The sequence below is a fragment of the Pecten maximus genome, chromosome 4 (assembly GCF_902652985.1).
Source record: "Pecten maximus chromosome 4, xPecMax1.1, whole genome shotgun sequence".
Lineage (NCBI taxonomy): Eukaryota > Metazoa > Mollusca > Bivalvia > Pectinida > Pectinidae > Pecten > Pecten maximus.
In genome coordinates this window covers 35522966-35548045 of record NC_047018.1, presented here as the reverse complement: position 1 = coordinate 35548045, position 25080 = coordinate 35522966, and the positions used below count along the sequence as shown (strand labels likewise).

At 34.3% G+C, this 25080-nt stretch overlaps 2 protein-coding genes across 2 annotated transcripts in view; one reads left to right on the top strand and one right to left on the bottom strand.

Annotated features, from left to right (window-relative positions):
* Nucleotides 1-3219, bottom strand: part of LOC117325953 — a 44876-nt gene extending 41657 nt beyond the window's left edge. The window contains exons 1-2 of the mRNA XM_033882484.1: nt 2945-3219; nt 370-595 (exon numbers count right to left, since the gene is read on the bottom strand). The gene's annotated coding sequence lies outside the window, so the exon portion shown is untranslated. The remainder of the gene's footprint in view (nt 1-369; nt 596-2944) is intronic.
* Nucleotides 3220-5416: 2197 nt separating this feature from the next.
* The window catches only part of LOC117325949, an 88539-nt gene continuing 68875 nt past the window's right edge, over nt 5417-25080 (top strand). The window contains exons 1-2 of the mRNA XM_033882481.1: nt 5417-5471; nt 12088-12416. Coding sequence (XP_033738372.1) covers nt 12188-12416 — 229 coding nt within the window. The 5' untranslated portion in view covers nt 5417-5471; nt 12088-12187. The remainder of the gene's footprint in view (nt 5472-12087; nt 12417-25080) is intronic.

Genomic DNA, 25080 nt, shown 5'->3' with positions numbered 1-25080 from the left:
TATTTGGTTATTAACTTAAGTGAAATTGAGATTTTTACCATTAAGCTGTTAATTAGCATGCAAGTAAAAAGAAACCTTGATTGTGTGTTAATTGATTAAAGAATCTTACTCTGAGGGTTGGGATTCCCAAGAGATTAAAGATTCTATTAGTTACAGAGTATTGAGGTGATGTTGATAGTTTGATATCTTGTACCATTGACTTTACAGGAAGGTCAGCCTATTATAATAACAATGTACTATTATATGGTGTACTGTATGAGGTACTGTAAACAAATGATGGTTACCCAACACTATATCATTATAAACAAACCAGATAAAACTTTGCTACCATCATAACTCCTCATCACTAACCTTTTAAATCATACTTACCCGTCCTTGGATCATTCCAGGTAGTATAACTATCATTGTGATTGACAAAGTAAAACTGAGCCCCAGGGTTGGGTGTGACAGCCTTTTGCCAGCCCTGGGGTAGGGGTGTTCCCTTGCTCAGTAGCTGCCATTAGAAGAGATGCGATATATCTTGTAACATGTCCCTGGTCTGTCTGTATACTACAGCATTATATTCTCATGCATTCCTGACTGGATGGATAAAGATCTGCAAAGAAATCATTAACTGAAAATATTGTAATCTGACATCTTGTAGATGTGTTAAGTAATTGTAAAACTAGCTATTTAAATTCCAGAGTAATAAGCATAATTATGTAAATGTAGAGAGTATAAGGCCCCCTAACCATGCAGCTCAGGCTATAGCAGGAATTTCCTTTGGCCCAGTGGTAGTGATAGGTCGCTGGTTTCAGTGCAGCTAGAGCGGGCCGATTTTTTTCAAATTTCGTTTATGTCATGTGATTCATGTTATTTTCGTATCAGAGGTTGCTATATTTTGAAAGATCAGCATTAAAGAACATGTACATGTAGATGAACATGTAGTATCAAAAGAATGAAGGCTAGGGTGCTGTACATGTGCATGTATATATTAGCCTCTAGTTACTTTTCATTCAGTCTGTGTTGGGACCCAGGGGCTAGACGAAAAGGCCCAAATTAGGAAAAATATAGCTTGGAACAAATTCTTTAAATCCTTCTGCTTGTGTAGAAAAAGGGGCCGCAGTGGCTGAGTGGTTAAGGTGTCCTAACACTTTATCACTAGCCCTCAACCTCTGGGTTACGAGTTCGAAACCTACGTGTGGCAGTTGCCAGGTACTGACTGTAGGCCGGTGGTTTTTCTCCGGGTACTCCGGCTTTTATCCACCTCCAAAACCTGGCACGTCCTTAAATTACCCTGGCTGTTAATAGGACGGTAAACAAAAACAAACATTGTGTAGAAAAGCGTAATCTAGGATTTTGTTTATATTTGGTCTGAAGCCTAAATAACAATGAGCTCCATGTTGTACATGTATAACCAAATAAACAATGGCTCTGCCATGGCCCCTGAGGCCAGAGTTGAGGGGCAGAGATCCGATAGCAAAAATACAATCAAGAATATGGCAAGCCATTCAATTTTTAATTCTGTATTTCTTCTTAAGGGAACTTTTTTTTTTACTGAATCAAAATTCTTTTTTGCTTAAGTGAATGCAGAGTCATGAAATGCAAATAATTTAATTAATAAGCATAATGTTCTAAGATTATGAATTTTTATTTTTATGATAATGAAAAATCTTCTGCATAGACATATTTCATAATCTCGTTTACTTAGTAATATCAATCTCTGGTAATATCTTTTCCCTACGTTTCTGAGAATAGCAGGAAATTTTTGTCCTGTATGTACACAGAGTATACGTTGACAGGTTGTCTGTCGCGTGCATGGGCATTAGCCAATCAGATTTGGCCATTGGTTAGGTGTAGATCGGGTATATGTTTGGTAGTCATTCTAGCTCAGAGCATCGCACCTGTAGAATGACATATTGGAAATTTTACATATAATATAGATATATGTATAAATAATTATATATTACGTTGAATAGAGGGATGTTTGGGCATACTCGCTTATTGGTTAGAAATCGTCCCCCCCCCCCCCCCCCCCCCCCCCCCCCCCCCCCCCCCCCCCCCCCCCCCCCAAAAAAAACCCCAACAAAAAACAAAAAATATTAAGCATTCGCGGGCTGGTACACCTCCTGTTCTCCTATAAGAGGATGTTTAATGCGACAACCTGTGAGAGGGGATGAGAAGGATGTTGAGATATATTAAATGTACTTTCCTTATGATTGTTGAATAAATGCCGACTCTGTCCGTGCTAGCTGTCGAGCAGCTAATTGATAAATTATATACATACGTGAAATTATTTTTACCTTGTAATTACATAACAAAATGGTTGATATTTTCAGAAATTCACTCTAGGAGTTTTTCACCTTTTACCAACATTATATAATGGAAAGAAGTGTAATATTGCATTTTGTTTTTTATTTTGCTTAAAAATGTTTTTCCCTTGAGAGGAATAATTAAGATTTATTTTATCTTATTAAAATGAAATTATTTTTCATTTTATTAAAATTAAACATAATGTGAAAAATAGTTTATTTGCCTTAAGATAAACAGAATTTCAAATCAGTGAAGTAAACTAAACTAAAACATCAGCAAGGATTTTACCTGAAAAGGAAATATGATTTTAAAAAAATGTAACTTAAAACTTTGACTGCCATACGATCTAAAACTGCTAAGAATCAACTCTGGAACCAGAAAAAAGAATGCTTTATTTGTAAAATTACCACTAACATTTCCCCCTGCGAATTCTGAAAAAAATAAACAAAAAAACAAAAACAAATCCAGGAATGTGACGAGAGGGTGCCAGCAGCACAGGAGCTCATCTTCTGATGTAACATGGAGATGAGGATCATGGATGGGAACCTTAGTTTTGAAATCGAGCTTCATTGATTTATTTTAAAAAGACATCTTGTTTATCAGCCCTATTTAATGTCATGTATCAATGTACAGTACTTTATCTATAACTTACCCAATAAAAACATCAGCCAGGCGGAGTTCCACAGCCATTTGTAAACAAGGTGGTTACTACACAAAGATGAGTGAGTAACTCTCGAGGTCTTCCAAATATAAAGGCGCATTCGTATTGTGAAATACACGATATGTTCGTGATTGCGAAATACATGCAGGATGCAATGGAAAAGTTTTACATGCTATGAATCTGTTACTAAATTATTGATGTCACTTACTTGGTATTATTGATAACTTTGACTCATTTATGAACTATTTACATAGTATAAGTTTAATACATTTACATCGTTTAACTAGAGACGCGATATACAAGTCTCTTGTTTAACTGTAACGCATTTACATTGTACAGGCAAATTAAACTACATTTGTTTCGACACGCACTTTTTAAATGAATTTAAACTGCTAATTAAAGTTCTTGATATAAATAAGAAAAATCTCAATCGACAAGTACAATGTAGAATAAGGTCCAGGCAATAAGTGGTATACATATGACGTATATAAACAGGCAATGTGCATATAGAAAGTCTTCTGTTTTTTAAATCTCATCTCGTGCTCAGAACGTAGACGATTTACGGTTCGATACCCGTATGGTTAACTGACATTCAGCTCGTACAATGTACATTGTCACAACCCAATTCCTCATATGAATGTAGTATGAATGGAATTTTACATGTAAATATACTGTAATAGAGTTCCCTCCAGAACCCTATTACAGTAGATTTACATGTAAAAATTCCATTAAAATCCCATCATGAAGGGATCATTAGTATTGTACACGTAAATATTGTCAAATTATGTTGAGGATTAAGAAACTCACTTTTTATATTGCGATTTTTACTTTGACCTTAGACTTTTAGTTTGTAATGAAGCAAAAGCAAAATCACAAAACTTCAACGTTTTTGAGTAGTAAAGTCAAAATGATATTTCTAATATAATAAAAGAAAATAGTTTAAAAAAACAACTTGCCGAAACAATATGTTGTGTATGTCAAACCAGAGACATATATACAGACATATATCTGTATATATGTCTCTGGTCAAACAATGTATTAAGACAGAACTTTGTATTAAATGCTTTTTAAATCAACTTACATCAGAAAATGTACATGTAATAGTGTCTTGTCAGCCAAATATGGCAAGGTTTTAATGCATTGTTTTTTATTTGTTTAATCAATTAATTTATTCATTCATTCATTCATTCATACATTCATTTTCATTTACGTTTGTATTTATTTTATGTTTTAGTGAAAAATGTAAATGCACGTATTCTACGTATATTTTATGTATCAATATGTAAAACATATCGGAAAACAATTAACATCTCGTAAACGTTATACGGTATCAACTGTTCGCCATTTCAGAGGAACTTTTGGGATCATTTAATTTTCAATTCAAAATTTAATTTAGAACCAATCTAATTCATGATTTGTGTTGAAATTGACCTTGGAAAGAGCAGAGACCTATTTAGTATATAGGTCTCTGGAAAGAGGTTATAGTAGTCTGTTCAATAAGAGTTCTTTAGAAATATGTGGATATCGGTAGGCCTATTATACAAAAATTGTATTAAAATCATCATTTTTCAAGTTAATTGATTAAATAATCTACATCGACATCTACACCTCTCCGTCAAAAACTGACGATGATGTAATTAATGGTGTGAACAGTCAACATTTAAAAACAGGTAGGAAACATAGACCAGACCTAAATGGAAGAATGTACATAATTGACCTATTAATACCAATGAAATTTGGAATTGATATTCATGTATTTACACGAACTTCATGCACCTAAATGTGGTACTTCGTTTTTTATCGGTATTTCCAGAATGACGCACATTAACATTGTGATTGTAAATATTTCATTTTCTTTGTTACATTATAGTTTGTGTATTGAAATACATGTACTATTATATTTACAGTAAAAAATGCCACTCCTCACCACGTTCGTGCGGTCACACACTTACATGTATATATATATATATGTATGATAATCGATAATCGAAGATACCGTATTTATAACCTTGACATTTGTAGAAGGAATGCCTTTGTAGTGGTAGTCTATTCAGTAACAATCTGCTTACAAAGGCCTATTGCTTTATAAAAAAAACAACATGGTTTCTGGTTTTCCCCAACAGGTATACACGCCTGTTAAAAGCTTTGTTAGTTTTCTACCTCAAAACCAACAGAAAGCAAAATGCTTGTGAACATAATCCTAAATTAAATTTAATGCACTTTTTTATAAAATACTATTGTTTTTTTTTTTTAATGAAATACATTTTACATTGTTATGATAATCAAAATTAGACGCATATTTGTTGCAAGATAATTAATTCAATATACCTGTAAGATGATAGCAGGCGAGTTGTATTTCGCTATACGAACGCGCTCCATATCTTATGTATTCGGATATGCTCGAGAGTTATCCATTCAATAATATTGTCTACGTTCGCAGACGGAGGCGAGGTGTTCCGATTGATTGTCGCTGCTCTTGTCTGCAGTTGTTTGTCGGTCGATGATGCTGTTTTGATGGGTAAATATTTAACAATCTTTTTCCTTACACTTATTGTAGTAGATTGATGTTACTAATAAGTTATTATTGATACCAAACAGCATAACCATTGTCTATGCCAACTAAAATACAGTGACATTTACATAAACGATGTCACCTAGTTTCAGTGACCCTGCATGTATGGCAAGCCGTTTGGGTTTTTACCTATTAAATACAGATATCTGTATTCAAAATAAAGATATCATTATTAATATAAAAAATAAAGATATCTTTAATTCAAATAGAGATATCTTTAATTTAAATAGAGATATCTTTAATTGAATTAGAGATATCTGTATTTGAATTAGAGATATCTCTATTTAAAATACAGATATATCTAATTAAACACGAAATAGAGATATCTCTAATTCAAATACAGATATCTCTAATTCAATTAAAGATATCTTTATTTTAATTAGAGATATCTGCATTTCATTGTAAATAAAGATATCTGTATTTAAAATAAAGATATCTTTAATTCAAATAGATATCTCTAATTCAAATACAGATATCTCTAATTGTTGTAGAAATACAGATATCTTTATTTTAAATACAGATATCTCTATTTGAATTAAAGTTATCTTTATTTGACATGAAATAGAGATATCTGTATTTAACCATCAAATAGGAAAAACGACTGCTCCCTTGATTCTCCCTTTTGCGCATGACGGAAGTAAAGCACTAGTGACGCAAAATGGCGGGAAATGCAGACCGTGTGCTGCTTTCAATGGTACTGCGTATAGCCGCAACAGTTCGCTCTATTTCCCGTAGAACAGTTGCCATGTTCTGTTCTTTAGAAATCCCCTCCAAGTAGCAAGTTTATCGGTTTAGACCTACATCTCTCATGCATGCATATGGGATCCGGATAGTCCAATTTAATTACAAGCGTTTCGTTAACACTGATCAGGATTAGGGAGTAATCATTATTTTCTTTGTGTTTCAATATTAATCTTCGCACTGAGCAAACACGTGTAAATACAGATATCTTTAATTCAAATAGAGATATCTGTATTTGAAATAGAGATATCTGTATTGCAAAGTAATTGCAGATATCTCTAATTCAATTAAAGATATCTCTATTTAAAATAGAGATATCTTTAATTGAATTAGAGATATCTGTATTTAAAATGAAGACATCTCTATTTAAACAAAATTAAAGATATCTCTATTTAAAATAGGGATATCTTTAATTCAAATAGAGATATCTCTATTTTAAATAAAGATATCTTTAATTGTTGTAGAAATACAGATATCTTTATTTTAAATACAGATATCTCTATTTGAATTAAAGATATCTGTAATTCAAATAGAGATATCTGAATTTGAAAAAGATATATCTGTAATTTAAAAGAAGATATCTCTATTTCTACTGAAAATAGATATATCTTCTTTTAAATTACAGATATCTCTATTTCAAATTCAGATATCTCTATTTGAATTACAGATATCTTTAATTGAATTAGAGATATCTGTATTTGAATTAGAGATATCTCTATTTAAAATACAGATATCTCTAATTAAACACGAAATTGAGATATCTCTAATTCAAATACAGATATCTCTAATTCAATTAAAGATATCTTTATTTTAATTAGAGATATTTGCATTTCATTGCAAATAAAGATATCTGTATTCAAAATAAAGATATCTTTAATTCAAATACAGATATCTCTAATTCAAAAACAGATATCTCTAATTCAATTAAAGATATCTCTATTTCAAATACAGATATCTCTAATTGTTGTAGAAATACAGATATCTTTATTTTAAATACAGATATCTCTATTTGAATTAAAGTTATCTTTATTTGACATGAAATAGAGATATCTGTATTTAACCATCAAATAGGAAAAACGACTGCTCCCTTGATTCTCCCTTTTGCGCATGACGGAAGTAAAGCACTAGTGACGCAAAATGGCGGGAAATGCAGACCGTGTGCTGCTTTCAATGGTACTGCGTATAGCCGCAACAGTTCGCTCTATTTCCCGTAGAACAGTTGCCATGTTCTGTTCTACGGGAAATCCCCTCCAAGTAGCAAGTTTATCGGTTTAGACCTACATCTCTCATGCATGCATATGGGATCCGGATAGTCCAATTTAATTACAAGCGTTTCGTTAACACTGATCAGGATTAGGGAGTAATCATTATTATCTGTAATTCAAATAGAGATATCTGAATTTGAAATAGAGATATCTATAATTTAAAAGAAGATATCACGTACTTATAGTATACAATATATCGTCTCAACTCTCATGTATTTATAGTATACAATATATGGTCCCAACTCTCATGTACTTATAGCATATACAATATATGGTCCCAACTCTCATGTATTTATAGTATATACAATATATGGTCCCAACTCTCATGTATTTATAGTATACAATATATGGTCTCAACTCTCATGTATTTATAGTATACAATATTTGGTCCCAACTCTTATGTACTTATAGTATATACAATATATGGTCCCAACTCTCATGTACTTATACAGTATACAATATATGGTCCCAACTCTCATGCACTTATAATATATACAATATATGGTCCCAACTCTCATGTATTTATAGTATACAATGTATGGTCTCAACTCTCATGTATTTATAGTAAACAATGTATGGTCCCAACTCTCATGTATTTATAATATACAATGTATGGTCTCAACTCTCATGTACTTATAGTATACAATGTATGGTCCCAACTCTCATGTGTTTATAGTAAACAATGTATGGTCCCAACTCTCATGTACTTATAATATATACAATATATGGTCTCAACTCTCATGTATTTATAGTATACAATATATGGTCCCAACTCTCATGTATTTATAGTATACAATATATGGTCTCAACTCTCATGTATTTATAGTATACAATATGGTCTCAACTCTCATGTGTTTATAGTATACAATGTATGGTCTCAACTCTCATGTATTTATAGTAAACAATGTATGGTCCCAACTCTCGTGTACTTATAATATATACAATATATGGTCCCAACTCTCATGTATTTATAGTATACAATATATGGTCCCAACTCTCATGTATTTATAGTATACAATATATGGTCTCAACTCTCATGTATTTATAATATACAATGTATGGTCTCAACTCTCATGTATTTATAGTATACAATGTATGGTCCCAACTCTCATGTGTTTATAGTAAACAATGTATGGTCTCAACTCTCATGTATTTATAGTATACAATATATGGTCTCAACTCTCATGTGTTTATAGTATACAATGTATGGTCTCAACTCTCATGTATTTATAGTAAACAATGTATGGTCCCAACTCTCATGTACTTATAATATATACAATATATGGTCTCAACTCTCATGTATTTATAGTATACAATATATGGTCCCAACTCTCATGTATTTATAGTATACAATATATGGTCTCAACTCTCATGTATTTATAGTATACAATATATGGTCTCAACTCTCATGTGTTTATAGTATACAATGTATGGTCTCAACTCTCATGTATTTATAGTAAACAATGTATGGTCCCAACTCTCATGTACTTATAATATATACAATATATGGTCTCAACTCTCATGTATTTATAGTATACAATATATGGTCTCAACTCTCATGTATTTATAGTATACAATATATGGCCCCAACTCTCCTGTATTTATAGTATACAATATATGGCCCCAACTCTCCTGTATTTATAGTATACAATATATGGTCCCAACTCTCATGTATTTATAGTATACAATGTATGGTCTCAACTCTCATGTACTTATAGTATACAGTGTATGGTCTCAACTCTCATGTATTTATAGTATATACAATATATGGTCCCAACTCTCATGTACTTCTTGTATATACCATGGTCCCAACTCTCATGAACTTGTAGTATACAGTGTATGGTCTCAACTCTCATTTATTTATAGTATACAATAATAGTCCCAACTCTCATGTACTTATTGTATATACAATGGTCCCAACTCTCATGAACTTATAGTATGCAATGTATGGTCCTAACTCTCATGTATTTATAGTATACAATGCATGGTCCCAACTCTCATGTATTTATAGTATACAATGTATTGTCTCAACTCTCATGTACTTATATTATGCAATGTATGGTATCAACTCTCATGTACTTATTGTATATACAATGGTCCCAACTCTCATGAACTTATAGTATACAGTGTATGGTCTCAACTCTCATTTATTTATAGTATACAGTGTATGGTTTCAACTCTCATGAACTTATAGTATATACAATATATGGTCCCAACTCTCATGTACTTATAGTATACAATATATGGTCCCAACTCTCATGTATTTATAGTATACAATATATGGTCCCAACTCTCATGTACTTATACAATATATATACAATGTATGGTCTGGCTTTAATGTAACTCTCACTGCTGATATGAACAGGTTGTAATTTGTGACAACTGCATGGTCGGCTGTCACAATTTGCATTGTACTACACTATGCAGACTGTGTTACATACAAATGTATAATATGCATCTGTGACATATATATATAATGTGTAGTGTTCAACTTGAGATCCCCTGCACACTACAATTGTAGTACCTGTATAATTAAAATCTGGATATACAAAAAAAATGTATATGTTGTCCCTTGAGTTTTTGACCTGATTTTTAATAGAAATCCATCGTATATTGCTTACTGGAAATATGTGCTTCTCTCCATCAACTTTTGATTGATACAAATTCATATTTACCCAATGTGCATTAAAAATTGTTGAGAAAAGTCAAGGCCTCAAAGAAGGCTTTAATTACTGAGGACTGCAAATACAAAAATTTGAAGTTCTCCTTGAGTATTGAAATTATATGGGTCTATCAGGTTTGTTAAAATGGATGACCTTGAACTACTTTAAAAACCACAATGATGAAAAGTGTTAAAATGTTATTAAACCTTCTCTAAATAACTACTTGTCAATATGTTACTTTACTTACTACGACATCGCACATATGGCTTTCACCAGAAATGTCCAATGCTGTCTGTCCTTCGGACCAATGTGCACTTGTCCCCACCTCCATCCTGCTTCTTTCAGTTCCTTTTCGACTGGCCATCTCCAAGTTTCCTTTGGTCTTCCCCGCTTCCTCTTCCGAGATGGTATCCATCTCATTGCAATCCTTATGATAGAATTTGGGTGCATTCTGTAGACGTGTCCAATCCACCGCCATCTTCTTACCTTTATTTCTTGTGGCCGAGGTATAGTTTTAATTGTTCTCCTGTATATGTCTGCAATTGAGACAGTACAAGGCCACAATATCCGCAAGATTCTGCTAAGACATCTAGTCTAGAAGACATCCGGGCTTGTTTGTTTGTTTTTGTTTAATGTCCTATTAACAGCCAGGGTCATTTAAGGACGTGCTAGGTTTGAAGGTGGAGGAACGCCGGAATACCCAGAGAAAAACCACCGACCTACGGTCAGTACCTGGCAACTGCCCCACGTAGGTTTCGAACTCGCAACCCAGAGGTGGAGGGCTAGTGATAAAGTGTCGGGGCACCTTAACCACTCGGCCACCGCGAGATATCCGGGTCAGCATGTTAATGATGCAGCTGCTGCTGGTTATCTTACATGACTTTGCACTCTAAAGAGGGATTGACACCTAGGATGTTGCTTCAGCTTATAGTGTGGTGTTGATCTTAGTCAATCTCCAGATGTTATTCAATGGTGCTTCTCAGATATAAGTCATTCACTTCTTCTATGCCACTTGTCAATATATCATTGGGATGAAAGGTTTAAGAGTTTATTCAAATCAATTACCTTGACCCACTTTCAATATCACAAGGGTCAATTGTATTCCATCTATAAATAATATACACATCTTCTGCAAAATTAACCATGATGCTGAGGGTTATGATATTTGGCCAGTAAGTAAACATGCTGAAATAAAGAGTTATCAAAGTTTTAGTATCCAACTGAATGACCTTGGTAATGTTATTTAGGTCACAATTTGGAAATACATGTGCCTACCAGTATAATTTCAACAATTTCTTTAAAATGAACAAAAGGGCTGGGCTTGCAATATTTGACCAGTTGCATACTTAATTAGAGTGATTATCTAATTCCTATGTTGCATGTATTAAGTTGGGGATCCTCATGAATGACCTTGACCAACATTGAAAGTCATGTGAATGAAATCTTGCAACAAAGTCTATAATTTCCCACAAGGTTTAGAAAAAATACTGCTATTGTACATATTTTATCGGTTATCTTCTTTAAGCGCTTTTTGCGCTAGAAGCATTCCGCTAAATGATGATTGCGTTAATTACACATTCTACACTACACTATTTCTATGCCAAATTATATTGTTGTGCTTCTTTATGATTGCTCTAATCTTTTAAAATTTGGAAATGCACTGAAATTTGACTGCGCCAATTTTTCGTAAAAAGTACGTTTGCAGCAACCTCTTCAGAGACAGATTTGATTTTAATAACTTCACTTATACCTATTTTGAAATTCATGACTGTTGTGTGTATTGGTAATTTTTAATTTTATGTGTTAAAAGCATTGTAGTCACATTAAATCATATACAGCTGTATGTATTATTTTCTTCAGTTTTGATACAATAATTATTTTCTGTCATTCCAGATCTATTTCAAGATATCAAATCAGGCAAAAAGTAACAATTGATACCTTCATCGAAGAGGTTGATGCAAATTTCTAAAACAGAAACTAGCTCCTAGCTATCATGGTCGGTTTTAACCAGCCACAAGACTTGAGCCAGGTGCCACGGGGCATTAACCAGGCACCACAGGGTATCAACCAGGCACCACAGGGCATCAACCAGGCACCACATGGTATGAACCAACAGGGGCCTCCACTTCCCCCAGGCTGGCAACATGCTTTCACATCCCAGGGTCAAATCTACTTTATAAACCACAGCGATGGAACGACCAGTTGGCACGACCCCAGGATAAGTATGTGATCAATATTTGTTTCTTATCAATCTTACATATGGATGATTATTTCTTTAGATATAAGAAATCCTGTATCCTGGTGATATACAGTGTATTCAGAATTATCTTGATCCTTCCTCATGCAGTCGCCCCAAAGTATCCTTTAGTGTCAATCTTCACTAAAAGCGAGCGGTTGAGTGACGATCAGACCAGATGCAATTTAATTCATTTTTGACCGAACTCTCAATTTGTATTGAAAGGTGCCAGTATCTTCTGTTTTTGCAGTCCTCTGAATACTGAATGACATGCAAAATTATTATAAATAAGGAAGATATAATAAAAAGTATGCTGTTATAATTATCTGTACTAAGCTGCTTTAATCAATGTGTCATGAACAAAAAATAATATATAAATAAGGCTTTTAGAAAAAGTGAGCAGATGGGTTAACTGAATATCGGTTACAGGAAAGCACTATATTTCATAAATGATTTGATGTATGATTGTGAGAAATTATAATATATAAAATGATGGATTGATTTATATAAATAACAGGATACACTATCACACTCCCCTTTCTTTAGTTTGATTACAATATTTGTTGTTTCCAGATGTCCAAGAACAGGTGAAGCCAGGTTAGTTTATTTTTACATTAGACTCTTTGTATCCTTCAAATAAAATTATTTGCTTCTTTATTGGACAAAATGGCAGTCTTTTCCTGGCTTACAATTGGTCAATCAATATCCAGATATTTGCTTTCTTATTGGACAAAATGGCAGTCTTTTCCTGGCTCCCATTTGGTCGACCAATCTTCAGAAATACCTTGATATAAATAATCACAGTGTACATATCCACTTCATTTCACAAAAGAAGGAATATATTAATTATATTAATTTAATACCCGATTCACCTGTATGTCGTATGACTGACAGGCCAGCCCTTGAAATATAGTTGTACAGTTGTATGATTGATAGGCCAGCCCTTATGATAAAGTTGTACAATTGTATGATTGACAGACCAGCCCTTGTAATACAGTTATACAATTGTTTGACTGACAGACCAGGGCTTGTAATAAAGTTGTACAATTGTATGATTGACAGGCCAGCCATTATAATAAAGGTGTACAATAATATATGATTAACAGGCCAGCCCTTGTAATAAAGTTGTACAATTGTATGATTGACAGGCCAGCCCTTGTAATAAAGTTGTACAATTGTATGATTGACAGGCCAGCCCTTGTAATAAAGTTGTACAATTGTATGATTGACAGGTGAGCCCTTACTCTTGGGTATAATTAAGAACTACAATTGTGCGACTGCTAACAATGAACAAGTTAATCTACAACAACAAGAATGGAGAGATAAGAGGTCTGAGTGTAGAGAAAAAGGGAGCTTGGAAACACTACAAGCATGTGTAAAGGCCCTGCAGGAACAGATCTGTATTAAAGGTTTTCCCCCACGCGAGTCACCAGGGGCAGAAATGGCTTCAAATGTACATCAGATGATTGAGGATGTAATGGAGTAAGTATAATCTTAATCAGGCAATTAAATTTGCATTAACATTCTCAATCCTCAATCTGGCAATGGCTGTCTTAATCTTACAATACATGTTTGAATCTCTCAATCCCAGTGTTAATCTCACAATCATGATTTGAATCTAATTACAGTCAGTATCTTATATCACAATCCCTATTTGATTTAACTATCACTGTTCTAATCTCACATTCCTTGTCCTAATCTCACAGTCCTTGTCCTAATCTCAGTCCTTGTCCTAATCTCACAGTCCTTGTCCTAATCTTACATTCCTTGTCCTAATCTCACATTCCTTGTCCTAATATCACATTCCTTGTCCTAATCTCACAGTCCTTGTCCTTATCTTACATTCCTTGTCCTAATCTAACAGTCCTTGTCCTAGTCTCAGTCCTTGTCCTAATCTCACAGTCCTTGTCCTAATCTCACAGTCCTTGTCCTAATCTCACATACCTTGTCCTAATCTCACATACCTTGTCCTAATCTCACATTCCTTGTCCTAATCTCACATTCCTTGTCCTAATATCACATTCCTTGTCCTAATCTCACAGTCCTAGTCCTAATCTCACAGTTTTTGTCCTATTCTCACAGCCCTTGTCTTTATCTTACACTATCTGAGTTATCTCACAATCACTATGTTACAGAGACTGTGTGGATGATAGAAAGGTGAAAGGAGAAGACTGTCAGAAGATGTTGTTTGAACTTCTTTTGGGCCTGTTAGAGACAGGGCCAGGGACTGCTGCAGCAGAAATCATACAGGACCGCCTCGTCAAGACCCAGAAGATGTATAAATATTTGGAGGTATCGTTGGTTGTACAAATTAATGACATCACTTATCCTAATTCTGTAGGTTACTAAGGACGCTATTTAACAATGAAGATTTAAATTTATCAGTAACTTTCTGTGTAAGAATCTTTGGTGTATACCCTTTGTATCTCTACCCACCTTTCAATACACAGCTCTAGTGTATTCCCTTAGTTTCGGCTATGATTTGTGTACCAGTCTGTACATCTACATTACCGATGTAGCTGTACAATCTACATTACCGATGTAGCTGTATTATAAGTTTTCCATTCACCTGTATAAACAATACAAATATGCAAAGCTCTGTAGCCAAAAATAATTTTTAAGTGAAGGGTGTTTTAGTCACAACATCTTCAGTCATCACCGATGAGTGGATTCTTCTTTCCTTGGCTGAATAACATGGGTCAATCTAGCCCCATTTCTTTACCATTTATAGGTAAATTTGCTCAGCTGAATTGATTTCCCTTGGCCTTAATTTCCCCTATAAGCTAGTAAAAACTCCCAAATGACTGGTTGACTTTTTTCTAACATTCATTTTGCCAGAAATTAGATTACTAGGCCTGATAACTTCATTTACATTATTCTAATTCAACCAGATTACATATGCTGTTGATACCAAATCATTGAATGTTTTACAAACCTCGATCACCTATGCTAAGCCAACAATGTAAAAAAATAAAAATCATATTCTGCTTGGAATCCAGGGTTTTCCCCCTAGATAGTAAAAATGGTTATGGTTATATTCCCTTAAATCAAGTCTTGGTCCATGACTTCTTTTTGGCCCAAGGCTATAGATCAGGAATATCATGCAGTAAAGATGTTTCATACAAAACAATATTCTATGAATTTACATCATAATGTTCATGTGCCAAACTGAGTACAAGAGCAATTATATATCGATCTGACTGGCTCCAGATATATATTGTATTGAAAACTATCACAAGAGATTAAAAGTGCTGACTTTATTTAACAAAATAAAGCTTGACTTTTTAAATACACTTATTATGTAGGGGCTGAAAGGAAAAGATCTTACAAGAATTATTGAGAGTTTGAAATTCTGGACTCACACCTCTGAGGGGCCGAACATGCCAGTGAAGGACCAGAGCCAGTATTGGGGATACTGTACCACAAGACTTTTGAGGAGCATTCTGTGGTATAATGATTTATGATAATTTAACGTTTTATAAATTATACTTAATTATACCACTTCATTTTGGTTTTTACTATCTGTAAGACAGTTTCAAAACAGAGGGCTAGACTCCGGCCCTCATACTGAGAGAACACTGGCTATAGTTGGTGAGATGAAACCTAGCAATAGGCCGAGTCAGTTAAATGTTTGTTTGGTTGCTGGGTTTATCGCCATGTGGACAGCCAGGGTAATTTTGGAGGAGGGGTTTCCTGGATGTAGTTGGTGACTACCTCACTGAACATCATGGCATGCTATCCAGAGCAATTAGGGTAAAGTGCCTTGCCCAAGAAAACAACCCACGAAAACAAACGCCAGTCCTTATCTCAGCTCAACTAGAAACATAAACTGACATGGGTAGGGAGAGTCAAATCACTCACCTCCGATCTTCACCTCAGATTACTTGGGCGGAACATTAACTGAATGATCTATCTTGGCTGCAAGGCAGTCACGTAGGCAGTATAGCAGTAACTAAATAACTAAAGACTTTATGAACCTCAAAAATACACAGCCACTAGATGTTATAAGTGTCACAAAAAATAAACAGCATTTATTTGTCAGCGTCACAGATAATACACAGCATTTATTTGTCAGCGTCACAGAAAATACACAGCATTTATTTGTCAGTGTCACAGAAAATACACAGCATTTATTTGTCAGTGTCACAGAAAATACACAGCATTTATTTGTCAGTGTCACAGAAAATACACAGCATTTATTTATCAGTGTCACAGAAAATACACAGCATTTATTTATCAGTGTCACAGAAAATACACAGCATTTATTTGTCAGTGTCATGGAAACTGTGTCCGTCAGTATGACACAATGTCATTTGTCAGTAAACCTGAAGTTTCCTGATATTTCTTTGATAACGCTTATTGTTGTCTATATCGCAAAGTATCGTTCTGTCTATGGAAAGTTTAAAGTATTACCTAGTAATCCTTGGTTAATATGTCTGGAATATAACGTAACTTACATTTTCAACAATTGTTTAGCTTACAAGATAAATGTACATGCTATAGATGAAACTTATATAATTATGATGATATCAATAAGTGTAAACATTTCCACTGCCCCATTGAAATGTTCAGTACGTGGTGCAGTGGTATAAGCTGCAGGTATTTCTGGCTAGGTGATTGGGTGCTGTAGATCGTGAGTTCGAAGCCCGGTCAGGGCATGAGTCATAAAGTTGTCTTCCTTTGTCAATTGTGCTACTATGTTTTATATATGTTATTGGATATGAATGTCATCATGTAAATATCTTCTGAAATTTTCAGTGATTATGAAAGTGACAAAGTTTATGAGCCAGCAATTCATCAACAATTTCTGGAACTGTACCTATTCTACTTCAAAAAGATTGGAAAGGAACCAGTAGACTATGCGGACCATGTGTGCGATGTCATGGAAAGGATTCAGCATGCTTATAGTGATAAACATGAAAAAAAACCATACATGGTAAGATAGTGTTAAATTTAATCGAGAAAGAAATATTCTGTTAGAGATTTGAATTCACTGCCTGGAAGGCTGTATTATTATCTGGATTGGTTGAGGAATCTCAGTTAAATAAAGGGCTATCTGGGTTTTAATTGGGGCATTTCAGTTAAATGTAGAATTATCTGGGTTTTAATTGGGGCATTTCAGTTAAATGTAGAATTATCTGGGTTTTAATTGGGGCATTTCAGTTAAATAAAGGGCTATCTGGGTTTTAATTGGGGCATTTCAGTTAAATGTAGAATTATCTGGGTTTTAATTGGGGCATTTCAGTTAAATGTAGAATTATCTGGGTAATGAGCAGGGCATTTCAGTTAAATGTAGAATTATCTGGGTTATGAGCGGGGCATTTCAGTTAAATGTAGAATTATCTGGGTTTTAATTGGGGCATTTCAGTTAAATGTAGAATTATCTGGGTTATGAGCGGGACATTTCAGTTAAATGTAGAATTATCTGGGTTTTAATTGGGGCATTTCAGTTAAATGTAGAATTATCTGGGTTTTAATTGGGGCATTTCAGTTAAATGTAGAATTATCTGGGTTTTAATTGGGGCATTTCAGTTAAATGTAGAATTATCTGGGTTTTAATTGGGGCATTTCAGTTGAATGTAGAATTATCTGGGTTTTAATTGGGGCATTTCAGTTGAATGTAGAATTATCTGGGTTTTAATTGGGGCATTTCAGTTAAATGTAGAATTATCTGGGTTTTAATTGGGGCATTTCAGTTAAATGTAGAATTATCTGGGTTATGAGCGGGGCATTTCAGTTAAATGCAGAATTATCTGGGTTTTAATTGGGGCATTTCAGTTAAATGTAGAATTATCTGGGTAATGAGCGGGGCATTTCAGTTAAATGCAGAATTATCTGAGTTTTAATCGGGGAATTTCAGTTAAATGTAGAATTATCTGGATTATAATTAAGTTACAAAACAACATGTAACTCTTATACAGTGAAATATCAACAAGATGTTTTCATTTGATTATCAACAGGTTCTTGAAGAAAAGGACAGCCTTCTTAGGCATTGGAAAGCAGTTGGAGCCATAATTTGTAGTGATGAATTCAGATTTGAGGAACAAGTCAAAATGGCGACACAACTTATCAAACAAATGGTAGTCTGTATCCTGTAAGTGGTGATAATGCTATGTATATCATTATTGTCTGTATTATATATCATAAAAAAGGTAGAAAATTTGTTAATTGATCTTCAGGCAATTACCACTTTCCTTCATATGTCATTTGAAAACAAGTGTTAAGTTACAAACATATTAGTAATAAGGGCCCCGCACATAAGTGCTGGTGCCCTATAGTAATCACTGAGGTCCGTCCGTCTGTCCATCTGTCAGTCCTTCTGTCAGTCTGTACATCAGCACTTTTACTTAATCCGTGCATTATCTTGAGTTTCCTTAGGGTCAATTGAACTAAGATTTCATACAATGCTTTCTAATTGAAAGTGCTTGCTTCAGATTGCTTTTCTGTATCAAAGGTCAAAGGTCATATAGTCACTGTTGCTAAATATAGAAAATCAGTTTCCGTTCAATAAATTGAGTTTGCTTTTGCCAATTAAACTGATACTTCCAGGCGATCTACCTCAAACTTCATACAGTGCTTCCTTATTGGAAATGCTTCCTTAGAGTTGCTTTTCAGTGTCAAAATTCAAGGTCAAGGTCACTGTTACTAAATATAATAAACAAATCACCTTCCATGTAAAATCTAGAGTTTGCTTTTGTCAATCTAACTCAAACTATGATAATCTAGAGTTTGCTTTTGTCAATCTAACTCAAACTTCTTACAGTACTTCCATACTTAAAGTGTTTGCTTAGAATTTATTTACAGCTTAAAAGGTCAAAGATTAAGGCCATTGTTACTATAAATAGAAAATCAGTTTTTTGTACAATGTAGTAACATGAGTTTCCTTTGGGCCGATCAAACTGAAATTTTATACAATGCTTTCTTACTGAAAGTGCTTGCTTGGGATTGCTTTTCTGTATCAAAGGTCAAAGGTCAAGGTCACTATTGCTAAATATAGAAAATCAGATTTTAAAATTTTCCATCATTTCTTTTCAGCTGTCTTCGATATGTATGTAAAGATTCACTTGAATTGTATTATTCAGAAGACTTGTGTTTCTTTTATAGAAAAAAAGACTGGGTAGTTGTTCTTATTGATGATGTGTTGGATCTTGTGAAGAAATACTATGTTACTAAAAATGCACTGAAGAAGAATTACAAAGATGTATTAGGCAGCATAAAGCAACTACAGTGCAACTTCCGAAAACCGAACCTTCTAAAAACCGAACACCTCTGAATACCGAACGAATTGACATTGTACGGAATTGGTCCTTCTTTATTATAGTATTAAAAAACTTCCAAATACCGATCCCTCTGAATTCCGAACACCGGACCGATTTTGCGTCCGGTTCCTGTTAAAATATACCAAAAATTACTTCTGAAAACCGGCCTTACCTGAGCGATTATGACACGAGGTCAGGCCAGTCAACCGTGAAACAACAACTGTGACGGGTATTGTGTGAAGCCTTATTGTCTCGGGACCTACGTAGGTGATTTGTACAGGTATCCAATATATATCCCAAGGGGGCATTATGACGGATGGCCTAGCGTATAATCAACACGATAATTATGAAACAATGTCACACTTCATTGAAGCGCGTCAGTTCGTTATCTTCTCAATGCAAGTAGAGCTAGAAGCCTGAGTTTCGCATTTAATTTAAATGAGGCCCAAAGGGGGTTGTTTTCGTAAAAGAAGCCACTGATGTTTTTTTTAGACAACAACGATGTCGGAAATACGACCAGTATCAACTGATCATTTGTAATTGATATTGAAACAAAACATCTTCACACCCTTTAATATTAGTCGATATGTAAAATATTCCGTATTGGACTATCGGCCCCATCCACATGACGGAAGCTTCACCGGATGTAACAAAATGTAAGTCGATCGTAAAGTGTAGTTGTACATGTGAAAAAACTGTTTAAAACTATAGTTAAAGTCATTTGCCTTTCTTATATATTCTGCAATATATACATGTACATTGATTAACTTTCATAATATGCATATTATTCAGACAAACCAAATATTGTCTACGTGTGTACGTGCCGGTTTGTAATCGGGTGCATTCTAATAAAAAATCGTCCGACCAATTATATCCGGAATTCGACCGGTCATTTTTCGATCAACTTCTCCAAACCGAACCCTCTATAAACCGAACAAATAGTCATGTCCCATGCATGTTCGGTTTATAGAGGTTCCACTGTACTTGAAAAAACTCCCGAGGAGGTATACAATGTAAGTTTGTAATTTTGTTACTTTTCCTACAACGATAGGGGTTGGGGACTAAATGTAGTCACATTACATGGTACCAATCAGTTTATATCTGTTTATACATCAACGGTGCCCCTCTTCATGTTCAGAAGAGCAAGGTTTTCCTTTTACATACACCTGTATCCTACCATAGCATTACTTACCTGTATATTGATTTGTTGTCATTGCTTTTATATAGTTCATACATTTTATGAAAAAGTGGATAAAATTTGAACATTTACTGCATGGGCTCCAGAGATTTTATTTTAGTATTGGGGGTTAATTAATTAAGTAATTGAAATGCGTTAAATTTTGAGCAAGTTTTTGCAAGCAGTTTCGGATTACCACTTTTGATTCAGTGTTTTTATGATGGCCCACTGGGCATATTACAGGATAAATACGGTAAACAACACACAGTTACCAGGAAGATATGACACACAGGCTATAGAATGTAAATATTTTGTCAACTTTGTCTTCTAGAAACACCCTGAGATTGTGGACAAACTGGTACCAATAGTCACAGACCTTGTACAGACGGATGCTGGGAATATGGCTTGGGCTTATAGTTACACCGGAACTATGAGATTGAGGAGCACTGCCAAGTAAGTTATCATCAAAGTTGGCTGGGTGGCACAGTTGTAACATACGTGTCTTTCACCTTGGTGACCAGAGTTCGATTCCCTGATCAGTCATGAATAAAGGTATGGGGTTATCCCTGCCTAACCATGTGGGTATACTCCTGGTACACAGGTTTCTACTCAGAGTAAGATATTCCTCGCACGAATCCATTTGGGCCAACAAGAACGATTAATACAAGTTGTTCAGAAATTGTTTTGAATTTTTTTTAAGTTTAAAAAAAAATGTTATTTTCAGCTAATAATTACATATTTAGACTGCTTTATTACATCTACATGTTAATGATTGAGGATTTAAATTTGTCCAGCTCATAAAAACACATGAATATAAATATACAATACAGATATGTTTTGGGAATTATTCATAACATTTGCATTTTCTGGCCCCTCTGACTTTACATATGATTTTGGTGAGGATGTCAACAATGTTTCTGTTAACAGTCTTGTAATTTTGCAGGAAGGGAACAGAGAAAGGTTGGCTTCAACTCATTAAAGCCCTTGCTAAATCAGGTACAGAAGATGGGCTGTACAGATGCTCCGACATCCTGGATGAGGGGAAATTTAGGAAGATTTGGAATTGGAAAGTAAGTTTTTTTTTTGTAGTGAAAGTATCAAGTCACAATACAAACAGGTGGTAGTGAATCAGGAAAAATGATTGTTACAGACATGTCTGAACTATATAGATGGGTGGTAGATATATACAAATGTACCACAATATGTACAAGTAGTTAGAAAGTTGTACTGCATGCTGAGAGTCACCTTCAGACGAATGACCAGTTAGCAGAAATGTACACTTTAGTGTTATGTGTAAGAGATTGTTGTCAAATCAATTGGTTAAACATGTCTATCTCTGAAGAAGATCCTGACCTCACTCTAAGTTTCCAAACAGTTTCTTTCAAACTGTAGCCTTTGCATGTTCATCTTCGATCCTTGATCCCTGTGGGATATTAAGTCGATTTGGCTTATTTAGAAAAGAGGTATTTCATGTTAAGTCTATACAGCTGAAAAGAATTTTTGACTCTGAGTAAAAAAAAAAAGTACTTTCTAAGTGGCATTTTGATAAGAGAATAAATCTTACATTTCTGTATTTGTTTTCAGTTGAATTGCATTTGTTTTTGGCATCATGTATTATTTCCCCCTGTAGTACCCTTATTTACAGTATGATAACATTGTTGTGTTTGTAATACTGTCAAATAGCAGTTTTGATTTATCTTCCATTTCAATGATTGGCTGAGGAGTTATACTTATCCCCATTAAAATTTTGATGTCCTTATATAAACTTAATTTATCCAGGTAAGATTTCAAACTAGGTCAGCAAACATTGGGTACATAAAGCTAGTCTTCATTTTTGTTTGAAATGAAGATACAGACAGATCTTTATAGACAAATGGATGTTCAAGAAAGACGTTATCTTTAAAACATTTTAATTGATTTTTGTTTTGGGAATGCTGTAAGGAAAATTCTTTATGTAACGTATATAACAGTGAGTGCCTTACAAAATCATTGCAAGAGTTTGTTAATTGAAGAACAATGCTCAATTATGAAGCTCAGATTTATTATTATAATTCAATTGTATTACCGGGGGATATGTAATATTTCTTGAAACATGAACGACAAATTAATTAAGATACTTATTTTGACCTATCATTGAAAAAATACTTTTTTATTTGCATCAGTGGAATTTTACTATCAGACTAAGAATTTAATGGAAATTGGAGATTTAAGAATATTTCAGTGACTAAGTGACTAAGGTTTTGATGCTGGGGCCAGCTAGGATATATAACGTTATGAAAATGATCAGTTTGATAGGTTTTGTTGACATTTGTTTACTTTTTGTTCAATGTGAATCCACAATATATAGTACAGTCAGATATATAGTAATTTCCTCTTTACAGCAAAATTTTCAAGATGCCATAGACATCGTTAAATCTATAAGTGAAATCCACCTTCACCTGCCAGGCAAGAAAGACGCAGATGTAAAGATATTGAAATACTGTGGGAATATTATCCGCCATCTTCTGGAACAGTTTACGTATGTATGCTACAAGATTTTATTGACAAATGGTTCTGTATCAGTTAAGATAATCAATTTTGTGGTATGTTGATACAGTGTATATGGGGTGCAATTTAAAGTGAAGTTACTTTAAAGGAAATTTGAACCACTGGCTAGATGGTTATTAGTCCCTGACCGGTGAAACTACGGGGGTTGGGTTGGGGTGGGGGGATGTGTCTGTCCAGTCAGTCCACTCAGTTTTTTTCGCACTTTTCTCAGTCATGCTTCAAGGTGTGTTGGTGAAAGTTGATATGTAACTTCAGTATGAGTAGCTGCAGATCAAAATTTTAATTTCAGGAGGATCAGGGTTTTTGGGTCAAGGTCAAGGTCACTATTTTTATTGGGGGCTGATAGGAGACATACACTACTTTAGCAATACTCTCAGAATGCTTGTTTACTTAGACAACCATCTTAATCAACCAATACCTTAATTGTTCTGTCATGAGATATACACCTCTTAACAAAGCTAAACATTCTAAAAAAAACAACTTCTCTTTGATTTAAAGTATTCTGACACATCCTGACACAACTAGTTTTAGAGACCTTATTCACTTAATATGTTTCAGACTTGTTAAAATCCAAGAGAAGCTTAATGGGGAGGTTGCAGTACTTGCCATTACTATGATGGAGAAAAAGTCAAAAGAGCTGAATGATTTTGTTGAAATATTCATTGGAGATATCTCTCTTGTGGTAAGTCCTGAAAACTTTGTTGCAGGGCAAGAAATAAAGTTTCATTATTTCTGGATTCTTTTATTCATCGTGCTTCATCCGTCATCGTGCGCCGTGCATAACAGTGGGATTGAGCTGAAACTTGCCTGATTTGGTCTTGAGATGGTCCTGACCAAGTGTTGTTATTTTTTGGGTTGGTCAGAAATCCAAGATGGCCACCATAGCCACCATCTTGAAAAACACATTGCTATTTTTCAGGATCATAAAAGTTATTTTTCAGGATCATAAAAAGAAATTGACATTTCAGCCACAGTGGGCATTTTGTAACATGATTGCACATTCATGGTTTTCCTGAAAAACACCTATTTCAAACTTCTTCTCAAGTTCCACTTGTGGGATTCAGCACTAACTTATTTGAAATGACCCTGAGATGGTCCTGACCAAGTGTTGTTATTTTTTGGGTTGGTCTGAAATCCAAGATGGCCACCATGGCCAACAGTGCCATTTTACTTGCTACAGAGTATGTATATATAATACAATAGTATAAGGGTCTTTAGAGTCAGATGACCGTTAAGGCCCATGGGCCTCTTGTTTCAGTCTAGTTTTCTTTAAGAGTATTTTTACTGTTATATCTTCAATAACCTTGTGAGTAATACAGGCCTTCTGGACCTCTTCCTCTGATTGAAATACTACAATGTACATGGTTTCTAGAAGAATTTTATTTATTTGAAGTATTGCATGTTTAATAGTTAGATACTCATAATTTGTGATTAATCTTATACAATGTAGGTTATTAACTTGATATTAGATATTTTATGAACTTATCAAATCTTGTTGGATGTAACTGCATGGTTTTGTGATTTTCAGGCTAACAGAGATGTCATCCCAGGCTTGCTCAGGAGATTTTCAATGCTGCTTTTTGACCAAGATTATATGTGGGACGACTCTGACACAAAGAGATGTGGACGCTATTTCATCCAGGCAGTCTTGGACGCCTACAGGTATA